Below are 22795 nucleotides of genomic sequence, written 5' to 3' on the forward strand. Positions count from 1 at the left end.
CAGACCAAACAAAGGCAGTGTTTTACGGAGCAGAGTCGTCAGTGGCAACACAACATCAGAGAAGTTTTTTACAAAAACTACAGTAGTACCCAATCATCCCAAGGAACCTACGTAGCTCTCGCTGAGTGGTTGGTAAGTCAGAGATGGCTACTACTAGGGCTGCAACAACGAATCGATTAAATCGATAAAAATCGATTACTAAAAGAGTTGGCAACGAATTTCCTAATCGATTCGTTATGTCGCGCGACGCGGAGACGTTTGATTATTAAAAAAAAAAAAAAAAATTTTATTTGAGCGCGGAGCGGAGTGAACACACTCAGTCTCTCTCGCACACAGATGCTAGCAGAGTTTGGCGTCTCATAGACAGCACGGAGCAAAAATAAAAAAAAACGAGCGGAGGTAGAGGACAGATACATGGCGGAGGCAGAGAAATCTGCACGAAAATATGCAAAAGCGACATGGCACGGCACGGGAGCACCACGGCAATGATCCAGCACCTGAAACGCGTGTTTGATGAGGAGGAAGGGAGTTCAGCAGCAGGGTAAGTCGCTACAGAATCCTACTTTTGTTCCGTTTTGAAGTGAGGAACGTAATGCCCCTGGTGCTGGTGTTTAACTCACCGCGGAGGAGAACTAGACGGATACTTACAGCGCCACCTACATGTGTGGAGGGGGGATGAAACAGTGTTCGGACTGTTCTCTGCGTCTCCGCGTGGACGACGGAGGGTGGTAACTGCCTAGTGGGTAACACACTCGCCTATTGTGTCCCTGAGCAAGACACGAACCCTAAGTTGCTCCAGGGGGAGACTGTCCCTGTAACTACTGTAAATTTTAAATGTAAATGTTTACCCGTCATCCAGCTTGACAAGCATGACAAGTTAGCGTTAGCGCGTTAATAACAGTAGTAAAGCAGGGGTGCTATAAAGACTAAAGACATGTTTTTATTCACTAGCCTTTTTTGGACCATTAATTTTTTTTAATCTGTTGTCATGTATAGCTACACTGCAAAAAAAAAGCCTTTCTTACCTAGTAATTTTGTCTCGTTTCCAGTCCAAATATCTAAAAAAAATCTTAAATCAAGATTACTAGACAAGAAAAATGGCATGAGAAAATTAAGTGATGCTTAAAACTTCTGTTTGAGATTATATTTCATTAAGATTACTTTTCTTAATGAGATATAAGCAGATAATTTTGCTTGTTTTAAGCAAACAATCACTTAATTTTGAGATGTTTTTTCAGAAAACAAGACAATTTCTTATGCTATTTCATGTGTCTAGTAAATGTATCTTGATTTAATATTTTTTTTAGAGATTTGAACTGAAATCAGGACAAAACTACTAAGTTAGAAAAGCATTTTTTGCAGTGTGTGTGTGTGTGTCAGTGTGAGAGTTTGTGAGTGTGTGCATCTGCAGTGTAGTGTAGAGAACAAGTTCTGACATTCAAACAAATCCTGTTAAATTTTCTGATTTGTATTGTTCTTTATTTTTTTTATAAATTATTTATCATTCTGGCAGCTCAGGTGGCACTTTATATATAAAAAAAGTCTATATTTGGCAGATGTAAAGCATAGATGTGTATGTTTTTTGTGTTAGTCCATTTTTATTATATTTTATTATTATTATTATAACAGCTCAAGGAGCAACATGTTTGTGCACTTTCTAAAGATTTTGGTTCTGTTTTTGATTAAAGGGTTGGAAATGAATGCTTTTTTTTTTTTTTATATCCGATTCTACGATTAATCGTATTAATCGAAAATAATCATTAGTTGCAGCCCTAGCTACTACTTTAGCTGCAAGGGCACGAACTTGTCCCTGACCAACTTGTTTACCTAAGTAACTCACAGTTGCTTTAGCAAACTCACACTTCGCCAAGTTTAGGGTGAGCGAAGCCTTACACAACCGGTCAAACACAGTGTGGAGTGACTGCACATGTTCAGACCAGGTAGACGAATGAATGACTACATCATCGAGGTACGCCTCACAATTAGGCACTCCTGCCAACACTGTAGTCATAAGACGCTGAAAGGTTGCTGGTGTATTCCGCAACCCGAATGCCATTACGGAATACTGCATAAAACTATCTGGCGTCACAAATGCTGACACCTCAGCACTCTAGATGTCAGTGGCACCTGCCAGTAGACTTTCAATAAGTCCAGCTTACTGACAAAACTAGCAGAGCCCACACGGTCGACGCAATCCTCCATACGAGGCAGTGGGAACGAGTCGGGTCGTGTGACTGCGTTCACTTTACGATAGTCAGTGCAGAACCGATGAGTGCCATCTGGTTTAGGAACCAGAATGCATGGAGAACTCCAGGGACTAGAACTGGGCACTGCTAACCCATGATCAGCAAGACCTCAGCTGCCATCGCAGCCCTCTTTGTGGGATTGAGGCGGTATGCATGCTGCTTTATGGGAGCATGGTCACCTATGTCAATGTCATGGCATAACAAGATGGCACATCTGAAAACAAAGAAGGAAAGAGGCCTATCACATTTTTAATCTCACAAGCATGCTGATCAGAGAGATGTGACAGAAACAAGTCCAGATCAGACATGATTTCAGAATTCTGGATATGGGCACATGTCACAGGAACGTCTCGCAGAGTAAGGCCGTCCTCCTCAGGACTGTAGCAAGGAATCACCGCAGTGGATACGGCTGCAACTGGAACTGCTCCAGCAGCTACTTTCTCCACATCCCTGGTAACATAAGACTTGAGCATATTAATGTGACACACTCTAGTTTTACGCCGTCTATCAGGCGTACCAATGACATAAACCTTGCCTTTAAAGCAGATCCTATAACAGGCAAGAGCAAAAGCACTTTTTCACCAGGCTGGAACTCCCGACTCACAGCCTTACGGTCATAACGCCCCTTCATCTTTAACTGAGATTTTGATAAAGCTTCGCGTGCACACTCACATGATCGATTTTAACGCTCACGAAATGCACTCACATAATCAAGGATGTTCCGTTGATGATCTTTGCCCTGAGATTCCCACTTCTCACGCAAAAGTTTCAATGGGCCCCGGATGGTGTGGCCAAAGAACAAATCCGCAGGACTAAAACCAAGTGACTCTTGGGGTGTTTCACGAACAGCGAACAATAGTATTGGCAACCCATCATCCCACTCTCTAGTGTGATCACTGTACGTACGAAACATGGTCTTCAGTGTCTGATGAAATCTTTCCAAGGCTCCTTGAGACTCACATTCTTAATGGATGTGTTAGCTACCTCCTTCTCTGGCAGCAGCAGTACGGCACCGGGCCAGAGAAGGATCTGTCTTTTGTTCATCAGCAACCAACACTTTATCTTTTCTCAGCCACACATAATCAGCAGCTGCAGCACCACCAGATGTGGACGTCACCTCAGATACATGCGCAGAAATCACAGGCGAAGTGTCGAACAAAATAAAAGTATCAGATAACCCAACTTCATCTTGATACCTACGAGCTTGAGCTCGAGTAACAACACTCGCAGAAAAGACTGAAGCCACATCAGTAACCAGCATTGGTACGTCGACGACTTCCGGAACTGGAAGGACTTTTCCTTCAGCGACATCATTTCCCAAAAGAAAGGAAACCCTTTTCACTGGAAGCTGAGAACACTAAAAACACCCAAGACCAACTCACTTTTTAAGTGCAGAATGTGCAATGGGACTCTAGTGAACCCCATTTCAATTCCCTGCACCAGCACATCAGAATCACAGCAACTCTCCGTAGAGAAGGGGAGAACCAAATCTAGAATGAACGATGGAGGTGGAACAGAGACGGGGGAAACACCTTCAACAGCCGGAACTACGGCGTCTTTTCTAGCGGTCAATTCTAATGCTAATTTCTTTAAAACAAAGTCCCGCTCTTCCCTTTCGCCCTGACTTTCATAGTCCCAGTTCCGCTCTCTCTCGCATTCCTCACACTCTAGTCGTTTTACTTGTAATTCAATCTCCATTTTACGAATGTGCAACTCCTTCTCGATTTTCCTTCTCTTCTTATTGCATCTGCTGTTCCCGAAAAGAATATTCGCGCATCTTTAATTCCATTTCAGAGATGCTACTGGCTGCAGATTGCGGAGACGCCTGACCCTCGGTCTGCGCCGCAAGTACATTAATGCCCAATAAAGCCCGTTCTATGGCGGAGCGAAATGTGCGCTTTTTCCACCGCAACAACACATTAGTGTGGGAACTGTGATCCCTAAGCCTGCCTAACTATCCCTCTAAATAAACCTTCTTTTCTTCAAAGAGCGTTACCAATTGAAGGTTCGTGGTCAGTCATAAGACAAACCGCAAAGCTCCCCCCAGGTTTACTCTTCAAAACACCACCCAAATAAAATCCCTAAACACAAACCAACAAAACAACAAATGCGCTCCGATGGAGGGATTACGAAAATCTGGCTGGAGACGCCTAATTTACCAGACTTCCCAACAAACGTCAAACGTGAGTCTTCCCCAAAATACAGATGTCCCGAAGAGAAACAAAAGTCTTTCCTGCGAAAAAAAACAGGGAACAAATCCCGGACGAGCCCCCAATTTTGTTACGAGCCGGACTAGGGGCTCCTGCCCATCACAAAAGAAAGGACAAAAACGAAAACCTACTAAGACGCAACGGAGAAATTTAACAAGTATTTTATTAACAATGAAATATATAAATAAAGAAGAAATACATACCAATCGAATTACAACGAATAACGACCAACAAAACGGGAAAACAGAAAAACAAACAAACACCGCACAGAAGAAACCGGAAGTGATGTCAAAGGGAAATGGTAGGGAGGCGGGCGGGCGGGGTGGATGGCACGGCAAGCGCAGCCCCCGAAAAATGAGACTGAGGCTCCTGTTATTCTGCCGGTCCACAGCAGGAACAGGTGGGCTGAATTTGTTATCACCAAGCACCTGCAAACAACACAAAACACACAACAGAAACACACCAAAATTCCAGGAAGTAACACAGGGACAGTCTGCCTGGAGCAGTTTTAGGGTTAAGTAGGGTTAATGGTAGTAACGGGATTTTATAGGCGAGTGTGTTACCCACTAGGCTACTACCACCCTCAATCGATATAGCAGAACGTGCAGCTGAGATAAAGGATGTTGACCTCAACTACAATGACCTTCCAGTGCAACGAGTACTAGGGATAAAATGGAACAGAAAATGATAACTTCTTCTTCCAAGTGACACTTGATGAAAAACCACTATGATCTCTTAGGGTTCTTAGCCCCTTTCATTTTAGAAGGAAAGAGAGTGTTGCAAGAAATGTGCAAAAAAGGTATAGGGTGGGATGACCCATTACCTACCAAACTGACGCTGAGGTGGGAGAGCTGGATGAAAGATCTAGAAAATCTAAAAATGATACAGATCCCTAGGAGCTTCAAGCCCAAGAACTTTGGTGAAGTGCAGAGAATCAAACTTCATCACTTCTCTGATGCAAGCAGTCAAGGATATGGCCAGTGCTCCTACATCAGATTGTTGAGTGAACATCAAGTACACTGCACTTTAGTCATGGGCTAGGCAAGGGTTGCACCAACCAGAATAGTCACCATACCAAGGTTAGAACTAACTGCAGCTGTAACCTCAGCTGCAGTGAGCTTCATGCTATAAAGACAACTACAGCTCAGAGTTGACAAAGAATACCTTTGGACAGACTCACAGGTAGTTCTTGGGTACATTAACAATGAGGGCAAAACATTTCATGTTTTTGTAGCCAACCGTGTCCAGAAAATACGTCAAACTACAAACCCAGAGCAATGGTATTACATTGACACGGCAGAGAATTCAGCTGACCACGCCTCACATGGCTCTAAAGTAGATGACCTCATGAACTCAAACTGGCTCCAAGTTTTTATGGGAAAGAAGGTTGAACGCTTACATAAGCCATCCATCATAGAAAGACCCATACTAAAGTTAGCCGTTCTTGTGGAAAGTAATTAAAAGTTATAATCTACTGTTGTACATTGGAAATGTGACTTAATGTTCATTTCTGAATGTGTGTGGTTTGAAGAAGTCGTTTATTTGGAAATTACCCATTGATGTATTGCATGAAGAGATACGTGTAGCATCTTCATTGTATCAATGGTAATTTGGTGGGAGTGTAGCTGGTGCTATAATGGACCATAGAAGGAAGTCAGTAAGATATGAGATTTCCTTTGTTAATTTGGATTAACTATTGCACAATAATTTAAGGCAATGAGTAACATGGCATCATAATTAAAAAGGTTTGTTTTAACTTTAGATAAAGTTATACCTGTACGAGTTATGTGATAGCGCAACCCGGAAGTGTATGTGGGAGTAGCGAAAAGAAAAGTTACAAGAGAAGTCAGAGAAATACGCAAAGAACAACAATAAAGAAACGAACGTTCAGTTGCACTATCATTCTACTACTGGTCAAACAGGCGCACAGGGTAAATATTAAGATACTGATTCGTTGCAGAGGTTTTATTAAACAACAACGACGTATTTTATGCTTTTCAGCGTTCCATACTTTTTCCATACTTTTTCAGTGTCTATATTTCTCCATGCACTCACATCCTTCTGTATGCATACAGGACACGGAGCCAGTCCCAATCCGATGCCACTGCTCACATGTTCCACCTCAGCACACTGTACTCCTGTTTTTCTTCTCCTTCGCCTCCTACATTATTTGTTCCAGCTGAGCCTTATCCTGTCTCTTCCTCAACAGTTACATATTCGCCTTTTCTGACATGTACTCCATATGAACCTTCTCCAGTCTCTCCTGCATCAGGTTCTAATTCGCCTTTTACAACATTTCCTCCATATGAACCTTCTCCAGTCTCTCCTGCATCAGGTTCTAATTTGCCTCTTCCAACATTTCCTCCATCTGAATGATATCCAGTCTCTCCGCCAGCAGATGCTAATTCGCTCCTACCAACATTTATTCCATTTGAACCTTCTCCTGTCTTTCCTGCAGCAGGTTCTAATTCGCCTCTTCCAACATATGTTCCACCTGAGCCTTATCCTGTCTCATCCTCAGCAATTACATATTCGCCACTTCCAACATTTTCTCCATCTGAACCTTCTCCTGTCTCTCCTTCAGCAGGTGCTAATTCGCTTCTTCCAACATGTGTTCCATCTGAACCTGCTCATGTCTCTCCTGCAGCAGGTACGTCTGCTCCTGCTTTTCCTGTGACTAATTTAATTATGAAACTGCTTCAGTCTCACAATTTCTTTTTGCCTTTTTTCTAAATAGATGTTAATACAGTTTTGTGAACAGAAGGCGAAGTTTGCCCTGTTTGTGATTTTCTTTAGTTTGTTTCTTCATTTGGTAAATAAAATATATGTAGTTTTTTTTTTTTTTTTTGCTTAAATGGATGTCCTAATATCTGAAGAAGTTTTAAAGAAGCCCCAGCAACCCAACTCCGCCTCCCTACAGGTTGCAAGAAGTCGAGACCTGCCCATGGCCAACCTCACCCTTTCATTTTTGATTGGTCAGAAAGTACCCTGTCTCAGATACTGATTCGTTGCAGATGTTTTATTAAACAACAACGACAAATTTTATGCAGCGTTCCATATATTTCCATACTTTTCTATGATTTTTCACATTAATCATAACTGTTTCTGATTAAACTTATGATTTCAGGAGTGTAGCCTTGCAGAGAGGTGACACTGAAGGTCGCTCTTGTTTACATAGACTATTACCTTGAAGAACTGCTGACACACAATAAAAAGTTCCACTCTGTCTATATGAATATTTCCTTCTAATATCTACTGTATAAAGGGAACAGACTGCCTGTTTAAAACAGAACACTTCAACTCCCCTGCACAACACACTCTCTAACCTTAAGAGCTTCAAGTTTGATCGGAGGTCACATTTACATTTACATTTATCAGACGCCCTTATCCAGAGCGACTTACAGTCAGTAGTTACAGGGACAGTTTCCCTGGAGCAATTTAGGGTTAAGTGTCTTGCTCAGGGACACAATGGTAGTAAGTGGGATTCGAACCCGGGTCTTCTGGTTCATAGGCGAGTGTGTTACCCACTAGGCTACTACCACCCTACGCACGCATGCATCAGGGCATGTTCCCATGTCATGCCTCGTGAACATAAAATGAGCATTTCTTTTAAAAACTCTATACTTGCATGTGATACACTATGTTGTATCCATATTTATATTAACACAAGTGCAGCATTGGTTTGTATCGTCTTTTCAGGAATTATTTTCTCATAAAAGGAGGACCCCACAGTGATGCCTATGAACCAGAAGACCCGGGTTCGAATCCCACTTACTGCCATTGTGTCCCTGAGCAAGACACTTAACCCTAAGTTGCTCCAGGGAGACTGTCCCTGTAACTACTGATTGTAAGTCGCTCTGGATAAGGGCGTCTGATAAATGCTGTAAATGTAAATGTAAAATGTAAATGATGCCAAGGTGATGTGGGCGGTGCCTAGCTGTTGTCTGAGTCCTCTTCTGCGTCATGAAGGTGAAAAAGCTGTCACTGACTTTCCCTGCTGCTCAGCAGGATCCTTGCTGGACTCCCATTTGTAGAAAGCCTCCTCCTTAATCACATCCTCATCGTAGAGTGTGTCAAAAAACATGCGTAACAAGTCAGCAGGTTGCTCCATCCGAACCATGAGTGCCTGGAGAGCATAAAGTGCCTGCAGTTCCTTCTGGAACTTCTGGAGGAGTTTGGCTCCACATTCACTTTGGACTGGTTTTCATAAATAATGGCCGACTGACGAACAGAAGTCATGAGCGCTCGCACAAACTGACTAGAGATCATCTGGTGCTCATTCAAATTATCTTCCAACCAGCCGTGGATCCTCTGGTTGCTAGATTTGTCCTGGATGAATTTGTCAAGCTGCTTGATCAAATCCTCCATAGAAAGCTCCTTTTTAGTAGGTTGTTCTGACTCTTCCCTAAGAGTAAACTCCACATTCTGTTCTGTGACAAACTTGTTAACATCTTCATCATCTGGATGTCCGTCCAAATGACCCCAGCCTTAGCCCAAAGTGCTCCAGTCTTTTTATGGCTGTGTCCTTTCGATGCACAGCTTCTCCACGGCCGTCCGCTCCATGGCTAAAGCTGCGCTTTCTGCACTACGGTCATCCTGGCTATCACACCTCTCAAACCGGTCAAAGCGATTACCATCACCACGCTCCCGGACCATACGATCCCTGTCACTACAATCTCGACTGGAGCTGCTCCTGTGTGGCACTCGTCTGTCACCAAATAGAGAAATACAAGTGTGTTTTATTTATTAAAAATAAACTGAAAATAGAATGAAAAGTTGCTAAGAGAATGAAATGAAAGAAACATTCTAACACATCAGTCTCCAATGTATGTCATAACCTGAGTGAAGCTTTTGATATTTGATAAACATGCTCATACATGTACAGAATAATCACTGAATTTTAGGTGGGTGTGCTCTCTCCTCTGCCTGTTCATATAAAAATAGCAAAAATGAAATAAAAATAAATAAAGAAAGTAAAAAAAAAAAAAAAAAAAGCTCAGTTCCTCAGTTCCAATTCATCATATCAGTGGTTACTATCCAACACAGTCTGTCTGTTTCAAAGTCTGTGTTTGCAGTGTTTCTATATTTTGTGAAAGTGTCTTTCATACTTGCAGGTCAGTCAGTGTGTGGGATATTTTGTATAGATATGGTAAGCTTTTGTGAAGGTTTCAATGTCAACTGTCTACTTCAATGTATACTGTGGCTTTGGCCTGTCTTGAAGCAGTGGTGTGGGTAAAGAAATGCAAATTTTCCAAGGGTTGACAGGTAACTATTGTTTTTGCACAACAAAAGCAGGAGGACAATGGAGCTGATGGCCTCTCCACAGGAGGTTGGTCTGAGGGATTTTACGCGGAGTTCCCTCACGGCCAACTAGAAACATATACATGTGATGGAGAGCCAACAGAAGAAGTCAGAAAAAAATGGCAAAAATCGCTTGCTAAAATTTGCTATACAACATGCACAGCAAACGGAGCATGCTCATTGGTTCATGGCCCTCCCTGAACTAATGGCATTTATCGCAATTGTCATCTTGCGGGGGCTTACCAAGGTTCCATCGCTACGTGACTGCTGGTCAGCAAACCTGGGAAACCCACAGATCATTGGAACTATGCCGCGAAACCTCTTCCAAGACATCATGCGACACCTACGCTTTGATGACAGGTCCACCCGCAGTGATCGAGCAAAGACAGACAAGTTCGCTGCAATTTCCAGTGTGTGGGGATCATTTGTCACCAACTGCGTCACGTCCTACAACCCTGGTCTACATATCCCCGTTGATGAACAGCTATTCCCGTCAAAGACTCGCTGCTGTTTCCTGCAGTATATTGCAACTAAACCTGATAAGTTTGGGATCAAGTTTTGGGTGGCTTGCGACCTAAAATCCAAGTACATTTGCAATGTCCTCCCATATCTTGGCAAGGACCCCAGTCGTCCCAGTGGGGAGAGACTGTCTGAAAACGTAGTGATGAGGCTGATGGAACCATTCCTAGACAAGGGCAGAAATGTTACCACGGACAATTTCTTCACATCGCTGTCACTTGCACAAAAACTGCTTAGCCGGAAAACCACCATCCTCGGCACAGTCAACAAGATTCACCGGGAAATTCCTCAATCCGCCAGACAAACAGATCGCAGTGAATTCACCACTCAGGTATGTTGCAGGTCTTTTGTGGTTTTTAGAATCAACACCTCTAAGTGTGTCATTGTGTGTAAAAGTGCTATGAAAATAACATTTGTTTTCAACCACTGCTGCCACACTGACGCCGTATTCGGCCAAACGGAAGAAGACCGTCTATGTTCTTAGCAGCATGCACAGCGTGGTTCAGACTGATAATACCACCAAAAGGAAGCCAAACACTGTCACTCTTTACAACACCACAAAGTGTGGCGTGGATGTGATGGACCAGATGGTGCGGGAGTACACTGTCCGCAGAGGAACACGGCGCTGGCCAGTTGCCGTGTTCTATAATATGATTGACATGGCAGCATTGAATACACATGTGCTATATCATGCATGCACCGGGAAGCAGGAAAGACTTCCTGGTGGAGCTTGCACGATGGCTAGCTCTCGTATGGCTTTTTATTATTATTTGTAAATATTTGTACAAATGGTTGGTTTGGTTTTTATTTTATTTTGTACTGTTTTTATCAATAAATCTCTTCAACAAAGGAAAAAAACATGTGTGTTAATTTCTCCCTAAGATATCAAAGTGAAACACAAGTGTCCTTGAAGTGGCTCAGCATGGCCCCGCCTTGTTTACATGACAAAAGCATCTGTTCACAGGCGATTACGGAACTTGCTGATCCGAACAATAGTCCAGCCCTCATCTTGTGGCTGAATGCCAGGACTCCCAGTCCCGTGGGGTCCTCCTCGGGTGGGTCTTGGTCTGTCTTTCTTGGACATGAGCTTCTGCTGCACTTTGATCTGCTCTCTGTGCTCCTCCATTTCTGCTTCTTTGTGGATCTGGTCTACTACTCTTCTGGGCACCCAGTTGTTCCTTCTTAAGTCCAGAACATCCTGAAGCATGAAACAAATTCTAGATGATGTTTTCCTCTCCTTGATTATCTTCTCCATCTGGTTGAAGTACTGGTCCATACGTGGCTTGACTTTTTCAAAGTCCATGTCCTTGCCAATAGTTGACAGGAGGCAGCACAAACACTCCAGGCTTTCCTCATCATGTTTTTTCAGCAGCTTGACTATGCAGTCATGCATAATGGGTTCTGCCAACATCTGGAGCTTAAACAGTTCTCCAATTAATTTGATGTTGCCAAGAGACCGCTGCTGAGCTTTGTCCTTGGCCTCCTCAAGCTCATCAGTCAGTCGTTGCTTCTCTTCCTCATCAGCAGCAGCATCCAATTCTTTCTGCTTTTGCTCAAGGATCTCATCATCGTCCTTGTTCTTCTCAAACTCTTTCTGACAACGGATAAGCAGCAGCTTGCGAAAATTCACAGTGACTCCCGGCTCATCTGATGTGGGGACTTTCATCCCCATAAGGCAGTGGCACATGTTGGCATAAGCAACAGAGAAGTTGGGTTCAGAAATGGCTTTCTCAAAGATCAGGTCAATAACACCCTTGAGCCTCTCTTCTGTGTCAATGGTGAACTCAGACACCTTTTTCATCAGCTGCTGGAACATCTGAGGTGTGAGTTTGTTCAAAACGCTCCTCACACGGTGAAACAGTTCCTGTGGTTTGTTGCCCTAAAAGTCATTTTCAGCGTCCTCTTCCGCAGCACGACTGCGGGTCTGCTTCTTGACTGCAGGTTTACATGCTTTCTCTGCCTTATTCAGCTGTATGTCATTATTGAGCGACACACTGGTGATGATGTTCTCTGTTTCCTTCCTTGGACCGTGCTGAGACCGCCATGGGAAAGGGGGAGGGCCTCTGCCACTGGATGACTGTCTGCCTAGGTTGGCAAAGGACCCGGTGAAATCTGGGCCACAGTTTATCAAACGGCTTGGGTCCAAAGGACGCAATGGCATCTTATTAGCCTTGTCAAGCACAACGCCGCTGATCTGTGGCAAACCCTCAGGCTTGTGCATGCTGGCACTAATAAACTGTAACCTCAACAAGAACTCACGATCATACCTCTTCTTCTCTTCTGGGTTAATGGGCTTCCAGACTAAAATCTGTTCTAATTCAGGCTCTATACTCCTCCATGCACTCACATCCTTCTGTATGCATACAGGACACGGAGCCAGTCCCAATCCGAAGCCACGTCCCTTTTCATCACAATGTGCTTGTGCTTACACCATGATTCTGTTTTTACAGTGTACTTCTTTGTTCCTCTCCTTCGCCTCTTCCAACATGTGTTACAGCTGTGCCTTATCCGGTCTCATCCTCAGCAGTTTCATATTCGCCTCTTCCAACATTTTCTCCATCTGAACCTTCTCCTGTCTCTCCTTCAGCAGTTTCGTATATGCCTCTTACAACATGTGTTCCAGCTGAGCCTTATCCTGTCTCAGCCTCAGCAGTTACATATTCGCCTCTTCCAACATTTTCTCCATCTGAACCTGCTCATGTCTCTCCTGCATCAGGTACGTCTGCTCCTGCTTTTCCCCTGACTAATTTAATTCTGAAACTGCTTCAGTCTCCATCTTTTCTGCATTATTTCTTTTTGCCTTTTTTCGAAATAGACGTAAATACAGTTTTGTAAACAGAAGGCGAAGTTTGCCCAGTTTGTGATTTTCTTTAGTTTGTTTCTTCATTTGGCAAATAAAATGTTTTTTTTTTTTTTTTTTTTTGCTTAAATGGCTATCCTAATATCTGAAGAATAAATGTTGGAATTTTGATTGGTCAGAGTCACTACCCTGACTCAGATACTGAATTGTTGACCATTTTCTTTTCATAAGCATTATGAAGAAGAATATCAAAATCCATCACATGTCTATGTCACATCCATCACATCACCCCAATGTCCAAAACCCACTGCAGCCATCCATTGTGAAAATATTGATGGATGTCAGGCCCAGCGATGTCTCAGTGGTGGTGGAGGTCCAAGCTCCAACACCAATTAACAGCCCTCAGGTTAGTGTTACATTGCTGGTGAAGAGGCATTCCTGTATGAGAGGCCCTATAGGACATTATATTGTTGTGTGAGACCAAGTATGGATACTCATAATACTATACTCTTTCACAAATACTACAATGCCCTCTTTCACGTGCCGTCATACCGTCCTTCATTTACTATTAAATGAAGTGCACATCCCTCAACCCAGGGGTGTGGGGCATGGCCATAGGGGTGGGGTGGCCCTCGAGCTGTTAATCAGTTGATTCAATTAGAGCAGCTTTTCAAAATGGGGGATAAGGAAACAGTTGTTTACATTATATAATGTGGTCTAAAGTTAGCATAGTTAATGTGACCAGATCTCCTCTTTTCCCCAAACATGTTCGGCCAGGTTTGTAAGGTGGATGCCTTTCCTCTGCAAAATGACAAGGCAGAGACTCTGGCCAAAGTACAGTGGGTATATCGTAGGGCTGTGCAGTATAAACAGTAATGTAGCGTTTGCAGCAAACACGGCTAGAGTTATTTGCATGAGCCCATGTCTAAGGGTAGCAAGGCGAGGTTCCACTCACCATTAGGGTTAGTGGGCTGTTTCCTGGAAATGGGGCAAGTTAGAGTAGGCAGAAGGCGTGTTGTGATCTGAGGTAATTGCTATGTGTTCTATCTACAAAAAAGGCAGCATGTGTGCTGCAAAGATCCCCCCCAACCTTCTCTATAATGGGATAATGGTCAAAAGTGGGATGGAAAAGATTGAAACAAGCATGAGGGAACCACAGAAAAGCGCATTCCAAACCCGGTGGGCGGCAGCTCACATGCACACCTACAGAACACTCCCTAGAGTTTGAAGGCCAACCAAGGTTGGGAAGGTATGGGAAGAAATGAGATAATGCCAGCAAGGCCCAGCAAATTATGGGGAGGATTGGTATGCCCTACCAATCACTGGGTGCACAATGCTTAATAAGAACTGTTTACTGGCCAGGCCTCAGTAGCCAGGATCTGTGTTATGGTAACAGATGTATGATTACAATGATTGAACTAGCACACTTAAATTAATGTTTTTACTATGGGTCCTACTCAGAAAAATAAGATGTTTGTTGTATGTAACATTATAAGCATTATAGCATTATGTAAGCATAGTTATTATGTTTAGTTATATATATATAGTTATCTATAGTTATTATGTAAGCATCATGCACTTAATTATAAACTGAAATCATAGAAATGTAATGCATTTATATTTTAAACACTTAAATGTAAACTGAAATCATAGAAATGTAATATGAATTGATATGCCTAAGCACGCACACACACACATACACACACACACACAGAAGAGACAGCGTCTCTCTGAGCTGGAATTTTAGGAGTGAGTGTGAATTATTTAAACCAGCCTCTGATACATTGTAATCAACCGCAACTGCAGAAAAACATCAATAACAGACAATTGAACACATTATTGAGACAGGGACACACACACACACACACAACCTCAGTCTTTTGGGTCTTGTGTGTTTTTATGACGTGACTAGTAATAAGTGAAATGTATAAGAACGATGGCTCGGAGGGACTAGATCTCTCGACTGGCTGACTGTTTAGTTGTGGACTACAATAAACAATACTGTTTGCTGTTGCTTGAGTTCATTGATCGGCCTTTCAGCAAAATCCTCCACAACAGGGGCAATCCTCAGACCATATAACAGTCTTTCCTAAGTAAGTTCGTAAGCGGCAAAGTAAGCTCCACAAAGTTTCAACAAAACCCTCGATAATATCCAACCATCCCCAAAAACCTACACAACTCCCTTCGAGTGGTAGGCGTAGGAAATTCCGAGATAGCTAAAATCCTGAAAGTGAAGTGATTGTCACACGTTATACACAGCAGCACAGCACACAGTGCACACAGTGAAATTTGTCCTCTGCATTTAACCCATCAGTGGCACCTCAGTGGCACCTTGGCAGATCGGGATTCAAACCAGCAACCTTCTGATTACAGGGCCGCTTCCTTAACCACTAGGCCACCACTGCCTAGTGGTTAAGGCGGGTCAAGTGGACGAACTTGACCCTGACCCACCTGTTTTCCCAGATAACTGTGGCATTACCAAATTCACATTTCGCTAGTTCAAGGTAAGACATGCGGACTCTAATTGTGTAAATACGGTACGCAGCGTCTCCACATGTTCAGGCCAAGTTTTAGAGTACACAATTACATCATCAAGGTAAGCTTCACAATCCGACACATTTGCTAAAACTTTATTCATTAAGCGTTGAAGGGTAGCCGACACTTTCCTCAGGCCAAATGGCATCACAGAGTATTGCAACAAGTTATGGGAGGTGACAAAGGCAGAAATCTCAACAGGTCTGGGAGTTAGTGCCACCTGCCAGTAGCCCTTTAAGAAGTCAAGGTTACTGACAAAGCGAGCGGAGCCAACCTTATCCACACAATCCTCCATTCGAGGCAGCGGAAAGGAATCAAGCTTTGTCACTGCATTCACCTTCCGATAATCTGTGCAAAACCTGAATGTACTGTCCGGCTTAGGAACTAGTATGCATGGAGAACTCCACGCACTCTCACTGGGCACGGAAAGCCCATGGCTAAGCAAATAATCGACTTCAGCCTGCATGGGAACCATAATCCCAATCTCCGCTCAGTAGACAGCCGAAAAGAGAAAGAGCACAAACACAGAGCACCCCAAACCATTCTACGGCCCAAAGGACGTAACACACACACACACACAAAGAAAACCACACACTCCCCATATACAACTGAAAAGCTTTCGCATGCTCACACATTTATAAAACCGGTTATGCACACACTTCACTGAAAACCTCAAACACATACGACTGAAAAGTCATGTTTTTGTGTTGTTTAAACAGGCATCAGGCGCACAAGCTAGCGCTCATAGTGATAATAATCCCTTTGTTTTGAAGCAGTATGCAGATATGCCCGCTGCTGTAACATAGACTGCTCAGATCCCAGATGGGCTTGTGAGAGTGAAGAACGTTTGGGCGGAGTCCAGTGCCGAGGTGATATGATTGTCACCTGTGACCCTGTATTACATTTGAGGCATTCATCAGACGCCCTTATCCAGAGCGACTCACAATCAGTAGTTACAAGCAACTTCGTGTTAAATGTCTTGCTCAGGGACACTATGGTAGAAAGTCCAACCATTCTTCACTCTCACAAGCCCCTCTGGGATCTAGTCAGTTTCTGTCACAATGGAGGGCATATCTGCACATAATCACAATTCCTGAGGAAACAGAACCTAGGAATCTTTAAAAAAAAAATCTCAATAAAGACAAGCTCTGTGCTTGTCATCTGCAAAATGGCATGAATTGAATTCTTTGCCATATACACAGATTCTTTTAAATTGTGCTCTGCTTCTGAGAGAATGTAGGTAACTAGCAAGAACAAAAGAAGGGAATTCGGGCTTCTGTCAAAGACGGTTGATGCTAAGCATGTCCCATATTTCAATTGCACAGTGACAGTACAACTTTTACATGCTTTGTGTGATTCTGCAGACCATGTTGGCATAGGTCTCCTCCGGTCTCCTCCCACCGCCTAAAGATGTCCACAGTTGGTGACTAATTTACACAAGAGGAGCTGATTCACCAGGTCTTGCTCAGAGTGTTTTACTTACTATGCTACTACCACCTTACCAGCTCCAATAAATAAAAGTGGAGACCTGGTCGAACCTGAACCCAGTCGAGATGGTTTGGGGTGAGCTGGACCGCAGAGTGAAGGCAAAGGGGTCAACAAGTGCTAAACACCTCTGGGAACAGACTATTCGAAAACAGAGGTCGTCTGGTGACGACCTCTTGAATCATCAAGAGAGTCAGAGCAAAGGGTGGCTATTTTGAAGAAACTAGAATATAAAACATGTTTTCAGTTATTTCACCTTTTTTTTGTTAAGTCCATAACACCACATGTGTTAATTCATAGTTTTGATGCCTTCAGTGAGAATCTACCAACGTAAATGGTCATGAAAATAAAGAAAACACATTGAATGAGAAGGTGTGTCCAAACTTTTGGCTTATACTGTATGTGTGTGTGTGTGTGTGTGTGTGTGTGTGTGTATATATATATATATATATATATGTATGTGTGTGTGTGTGTATATATATATATATATATATATATGCATGCAGCAAACATAAAATTATTTTGCAGCCATTTTATATGCAAGTTGACAATTGTAACATGCATCTCTAATCTACAGCTGTACATCGGTTCATCAGCGCACAACAGACGATGACAACGCGATCCAAAAATGTGGCTTCCTGTGACATCATCTGGTTGGGTATGGTTCCTGTTAACATTTTGTAATTGCGGCTAACACTTCCAACAACACGTTCAATATGGACCTGTAGATGAGCTAATTTTCTCGTCTCCTCTACATCTTTTGCGTCTAGTTGACAGACACCGTGTTTAAGGTCTGGGGATTTGACTTCAGCACACAGCATGCCGTCCCTTTCCTGTAGGTCAAAACCTCGACCAGCCAAGACAATGTCCCCTGGCAACAGGTTTTCAAGAAGACCACTGTTGTATATTATGTGCTTGTCACTTGTGCTGCCCGGCCACCCCTTCGATAGGAAACAAATCAATCCACCGGGTGTCATACCCATCAGATACTTCCTAGTTTGATTCTGATCTGTGGCAACCTCCAAACTGTCGACGATCACGGCCACGGTGCGTCCAAAAGTCATAAAAATCTGCTCAGGCATCATTTTGTGCAAAGTGTGTCTATCTGGCCACACAAGCGACTGCCTGAGGTTGGTGTATAAGAAGAGCACCATGTCATTGTACGTCTTGCACACCTCACTGGGGGATATATAAAAGAGATAGGCAATGTGTTGTGCTGGCAGAGCCAGTCTGAGGCGCATCAAAGTTAAGGTGAGCATTTGAAATGGCGTGAGAATTGTCTTCTGCTCTGGCATATGGGGCAGCAAGAAATGGAAAAAGGCCATGAAGGTTTCCAGGTTTGGCAGCCCTGTGTAGTACCGCACTTTATCGTCATCTTTGCCGAAATAACCGTCAGACATCCGGTACTGACTGAGCTGATGGCGCAGCTCGCGGTTCTCCTCCATCAGGCGGCTCACTTCTTTTCCCATGACCGTGCACAGGTAACATCCAGTCCGCGCCTCCTCCTGACTCGGGCTGGGTGCCACCTGCTCATCCTCATGTGCCCCCTCCTCGGGCTGGTTGCTTGATCCATCCAGAAGCCCCCTCTCCTCAGCTGGTAGGTTGGAATTTTGACTTAGCTGCTTCGGTTTACTTTGTCTTGTGCTGTCGTTGTAGCCCAAATTTAAGGATGGTACCCAGTCTGGGTCACTCTCCAGCATCTCATATGCTGGTTGACCTGCAAATACACAAAACACAAGTTTTTATGCATTTATATTAACTTGAAACAGTAATTGAAATAATAATATGCAGAGTAGGGCTGAACGATTTTAAGAAATAAAAAATTGTGGTTGCAATTGTGACTTAACGATTATTCACTATTTTCACGATATTATGTGTATTACAAAATGTAGCATAACTGTACATGGAAATATGAACTGTGCTGTAGCATGGGACACATCTGATTGGTGAGCATGACTCTCTTATCACACAGGGACATCAGTCCGAACCGCATGCATGCAGAGCGGTTAGGGTATCGGCGGCCTTGCACACGTGCCACGGCAAAGTTGGAATTTGTCGAAATTTGTGTTGGTTGCGCAGAAATAGCGTGCAGCTTGTGGGGCTTATTATTGCACTTTCCCCCTCCCCACACAGCACAATATTAACTGAACAGGAAGCGAACAAACGGAAAATGGAAACGCTGAATCAGCTACATGATGAAACATCCGACGTGCTTGCACTAGTAAAAAAAAAAATGAATCGGTGTGTACATGGTACTGGTGCAGCTTTTTTTAAAAAAAAAAAACGCTCAGTGACGTGGAAAACGGCGAGAAAGTAGAGTCACGGTAACAGAACAAAGTGTGTCCTCTACGGCCCCCCGTAGCCAGCGCACTTCTGATTACGCAGCTTTTATGTCACAAGTCACGTGAACGATTCAAAAAGGGTTTCCCGATACTTTATTTACATCACGAGGGAGGGATGTAAAGAGTACTTTACTGACTAATAAAGTTCTCATCAGTAAAGTTCAGTAAAGTTCCTTTCCGGCGCGCTGAAAGAGCGGGAGGACTCACGCGAGTGGAAGTGGAGAGAACAGACTTTCATCGACGGAGCGATCTCGTTGAACGTGACTCCTTTCCTCCGCACGGCGCTCACCCAGGCGCCCCGGCGCCTCCTCGTCACTTCCCCGACCTTCGGCCCTTCGTGCTGCTTCCACCGCGGGAAGCCGAAGAAGCGGATTCCGTTTCCCAGCTTCATCCCCGCGTTGTCGTGCGACCTGCTCGGACAGTTCCTGACGCAGCAGCACACGCCGACCATGGCGAAGCCCTCCGGGGTCTGGATCCTCACATCGAGCCGGGTTCCCAGAATCCCGCGCGGTGTGACGTCACTGTCCCTCTGGCGAGCGACTCGGTCTTGACTGCGCATGCGCGCAGCAGGTAGAAACTATTAGAAATATCATTTTATCAACAATTTTAACATTTTATCCACAACTAGCAACAGATTAAAATAGTAGATAATAGTAACATGTAACATATGTATATTCACACTGAACAAATTATACTAACTAAACTAAAACATAAATACTGTAAACACTTATCTCTATAAGAGAAAAGTAAAACTTTATGTACAATAAACTTGTCAAATTGGACAACATCGTGTAGGATGCTTGTAAGTGGATGTGTTGGATATTTGGATAACAGGATACAAAAGACAAACATGTGCAAAAAGTTCAGAGATGTGGGCATAAAGAGGACACCCATAAACAGACAGCCACTATAGATTGCACGTTCTGCACTACCTACTTATGCAAAAAGACTTTTTCGGCACTCACGTACATTAAAAATAAATTCAGGTTGCGACTGAACTTGGAGGATGATCTCCGAGTCGCGGTCTCCAGCAGCATGCCCACCCATCTCATTAGGTGAGGTGAAATTAAATGAATGAGTTAATAACAATAAAAAAAAAGTTATATGGTTGTTAGACCATTGTGTTCTTTTGTGTTGTCATGCTCATGTTGGGGTAGGCGTTTTGGTGCCACATTTGTATATTTTAACCACTTCTGAGGATAGTGGGGGTCACGAGTCACTGACACGGTTATTTTGGGGGTCGTGAGCTGAAATGTTTGGGAGCCCCAGGGTTAGGGCACCTGTCGTACCGTGGTGGCTTTCGGAGAACGCATGCGCAGTCCAAACCGGGTTTCCCGAAACTGACCAGGGCACTAAAGGACTTTCTGGGAAAATCGTCACCCTGCTGCTGTGTGGGCCGGGTTATATTTGTAAAAACTTGAATGTGTGTAAACATTGGGGAGCAAGGAGCTTATTGTGTGTGTTAGTGAGCCACGCCGGGATCCTGGTGGCTCCTCTTCCCTGGACGGCCTGGCCGGGTTGTGGGGACTGGACCATTAGTTACAGGGACAGTCCCCCCCTGGAGCAATTTAGGGTTAAGTGTCTTGCTCAGGGACACAATGGTAGTAAGTGGGATTTGAACCTGGATCTCCTGGTTCATTGGCGAGTGTGTTACCCACAAGGCTACTACCACCCAGGAAGAACTGGAACGTGTTTTATCCTGTGTGAATTATTAACCTTCCATCTTGCTGTAATTCTGTATTATATTTTAATTAATTCCCTGAACCAAAAACACCTCGCTGCTCCGCTTGTGTAGGTAGGTCAGGTTCCTAGTTGGCGTAGTCGGGTTTACTTTCTTTCTTTTGTGCCTTAAATACAGGCCCGGTCACAACACCACGTGTGCCTTTTGGCCCACATGCAGAACCATGTTGGGGCAGCATCTCCTCTCTTCCGTCCATGTTCTCCCAGGACCCACAATGCCGACCGATTTTCTGCTCATTGTAGAAAACCAAATGGTCCATGCAGTGATCGAGACCTTAAGTGTTGTACTTCTATTTCAAAATATCATGTAAAGTAAGGTTGAATGATGGATGCATCACAATGCATCGATACGTACACCTCTACTTACTACCACTGTGTCCTTGAGCAAGACACTGAACCCTGAGTGTCTCCAGGGGGACTACTGATTTTAAGTCCCTCTGGACAAGGGCGTCTGATAAATGCTGTAACATTAAGTATGGTGATGGAACGTTAATAATTAGACACGACTGAGACACTCACACATGCATGATAGTCTTCATTTGATGGGGAGACAGTGGAGTACGACATGACATTCGGACGATTGTGTGTGTGAGAAGAGTTTCTATTGTTCTAACCAACAACGTGTCACTCGAGGCTCTAATTTAACCCTTACAGTCTCAGGGTGGATTCAAGACCCAAAATGCATTTTACAGTGATATTATGAGCATCGTCCAATGAAATGATTAATTAACAAATTTGACTGTATGTTTTGCCTAGAATTAAAGAAATGAAAAGAAACGACGGGGATTTGACTGAATCCACAATGTCTACTGATCCATTGGGCACTAAAACACCCTCAATGTCAAACATGCACGTCATTCTTGAATACACAGTGCACGCCGGTCCCAAAGAGGTAATGGTACACAGTGACTGTGGAATGAAATGTGTAGACTGTTTATTCTGCCTTGTGCAGGCAGTAAGTTGGCCTATAGCTCCCTCTAGCGGCTGTCTCGTAATATTATTTTTGGTTACTCTGAAAACGGGAGAATAAGAATTCAGATGGCGGAACATAGTGCCGAAGCATTCCCGTATTGAGCAAGAATGTTGTTGCTTTGGACAAGATTTGTCTGTAAGTATTGGTTATGACGAGATAAGCACTTTCTTTTTGTTTTGTGTTTACGATATAATTATTTGTATATTAGTAGCGTTAGAAATGTGTATTTTGTGTTAGTTTGCTGTGCGCATGTAACGAGCTAATTTGCTATGTTATTTAGCTGATCGTCACATTTGTATTTTTTCCAGTTTTACGATGGTCATAGAGAAGGCAATGGTCAGAGGCCATTCTTCAATAAATCAGCACAGAAAAGCAAATACAAGTCTGTTTATTGGAGCATCGTTATCTCGCTGTCTAGCTGGTGGAGACTAGAAAACCCAGAGCGAGGGCAGCATACTGTTCCTATTAAAAGTTATCCATGTTTTATTATTGGGGTATTTCCCCCTCCTGAAGGTATCCCATGTATAAGAGTTAAGAGGCACCTGACCAGTAGGGGGCGGTGGCCACACTGCTGCTTCAAACGTAGACTACAAGGAGAAGAAGGGGAAGAAGGAAAGAAGCGTGGGAGGAGAGGGTCTGGCTGC

At 43.6% G+C, this 22795-nt stretch overlaps 1 protein-coding gene and 1 pseudogene across 1 annotated transcript; both read right to left on the reverse strand.

Moving 5' to 3' along the window:
• Nucleotides 1–8389: 8389 nt before the first annotated feature.
• On the reverse strand, nt 8390–12764 carry LOC114789827 (eukaryotic translation initiation factor 4 gamma 1-like; annotated as a pseudogene).
• Nucleotides 12765–17613: 4849 nt separating this feature from the next.
• On the reverse strand, nt 17614–19997 carry LOC114789828 (uncharacterized). The gene is made up of 2 exons (XM_028979223.1): nt 19646–19997; nt 17614–18813 (listed from the first exon to the last, which is right to left on the reverse strand). The coding sequence occupies exons 1-2, from the start codon at nt 19995–19997 to the stop codon at nt 17663–17665; spliced, it is 1503 nt and encodes a 500-aa protein (XP_028835056.1). The 3' UTR covers nt 17614–17662.
• Between the last annotated feature and the right edge of the window lie 2798 nt (nt 19998–22795).

The sequence above is a fragment of the Denticeps clupeoides genome, chromosome 5 (assembly GCF_900700375.1).
Source record: "Denticeps clupeoides chromosome 5, fDenClu1.1, whole genome shotgun sequence".
In the NCBI taxonomy this organism is placed as follows: Eukaryota; Metazoa; Chordata; class Actinopteri; order Clupeiformes; family Denticipitidae; genus Denticeps; species Denticeps clupeoides.

Coding starts and splice junctions, on each gene's coding strand:
- LOC114789828 (XM_028979223.1), bottom strand. CDS start 19,997: ATGCGCAGTCAAGACCGAGTCGCTCGCCAGAGGGACAGTGACGTCACA. Junction 18,814..19,645: donor TTCTCTCCACTTCCACTCGC/GTGAGTCCTCCC, acceptor GTGTATTTGCAG/GTCAACCAGCATATGAGATG.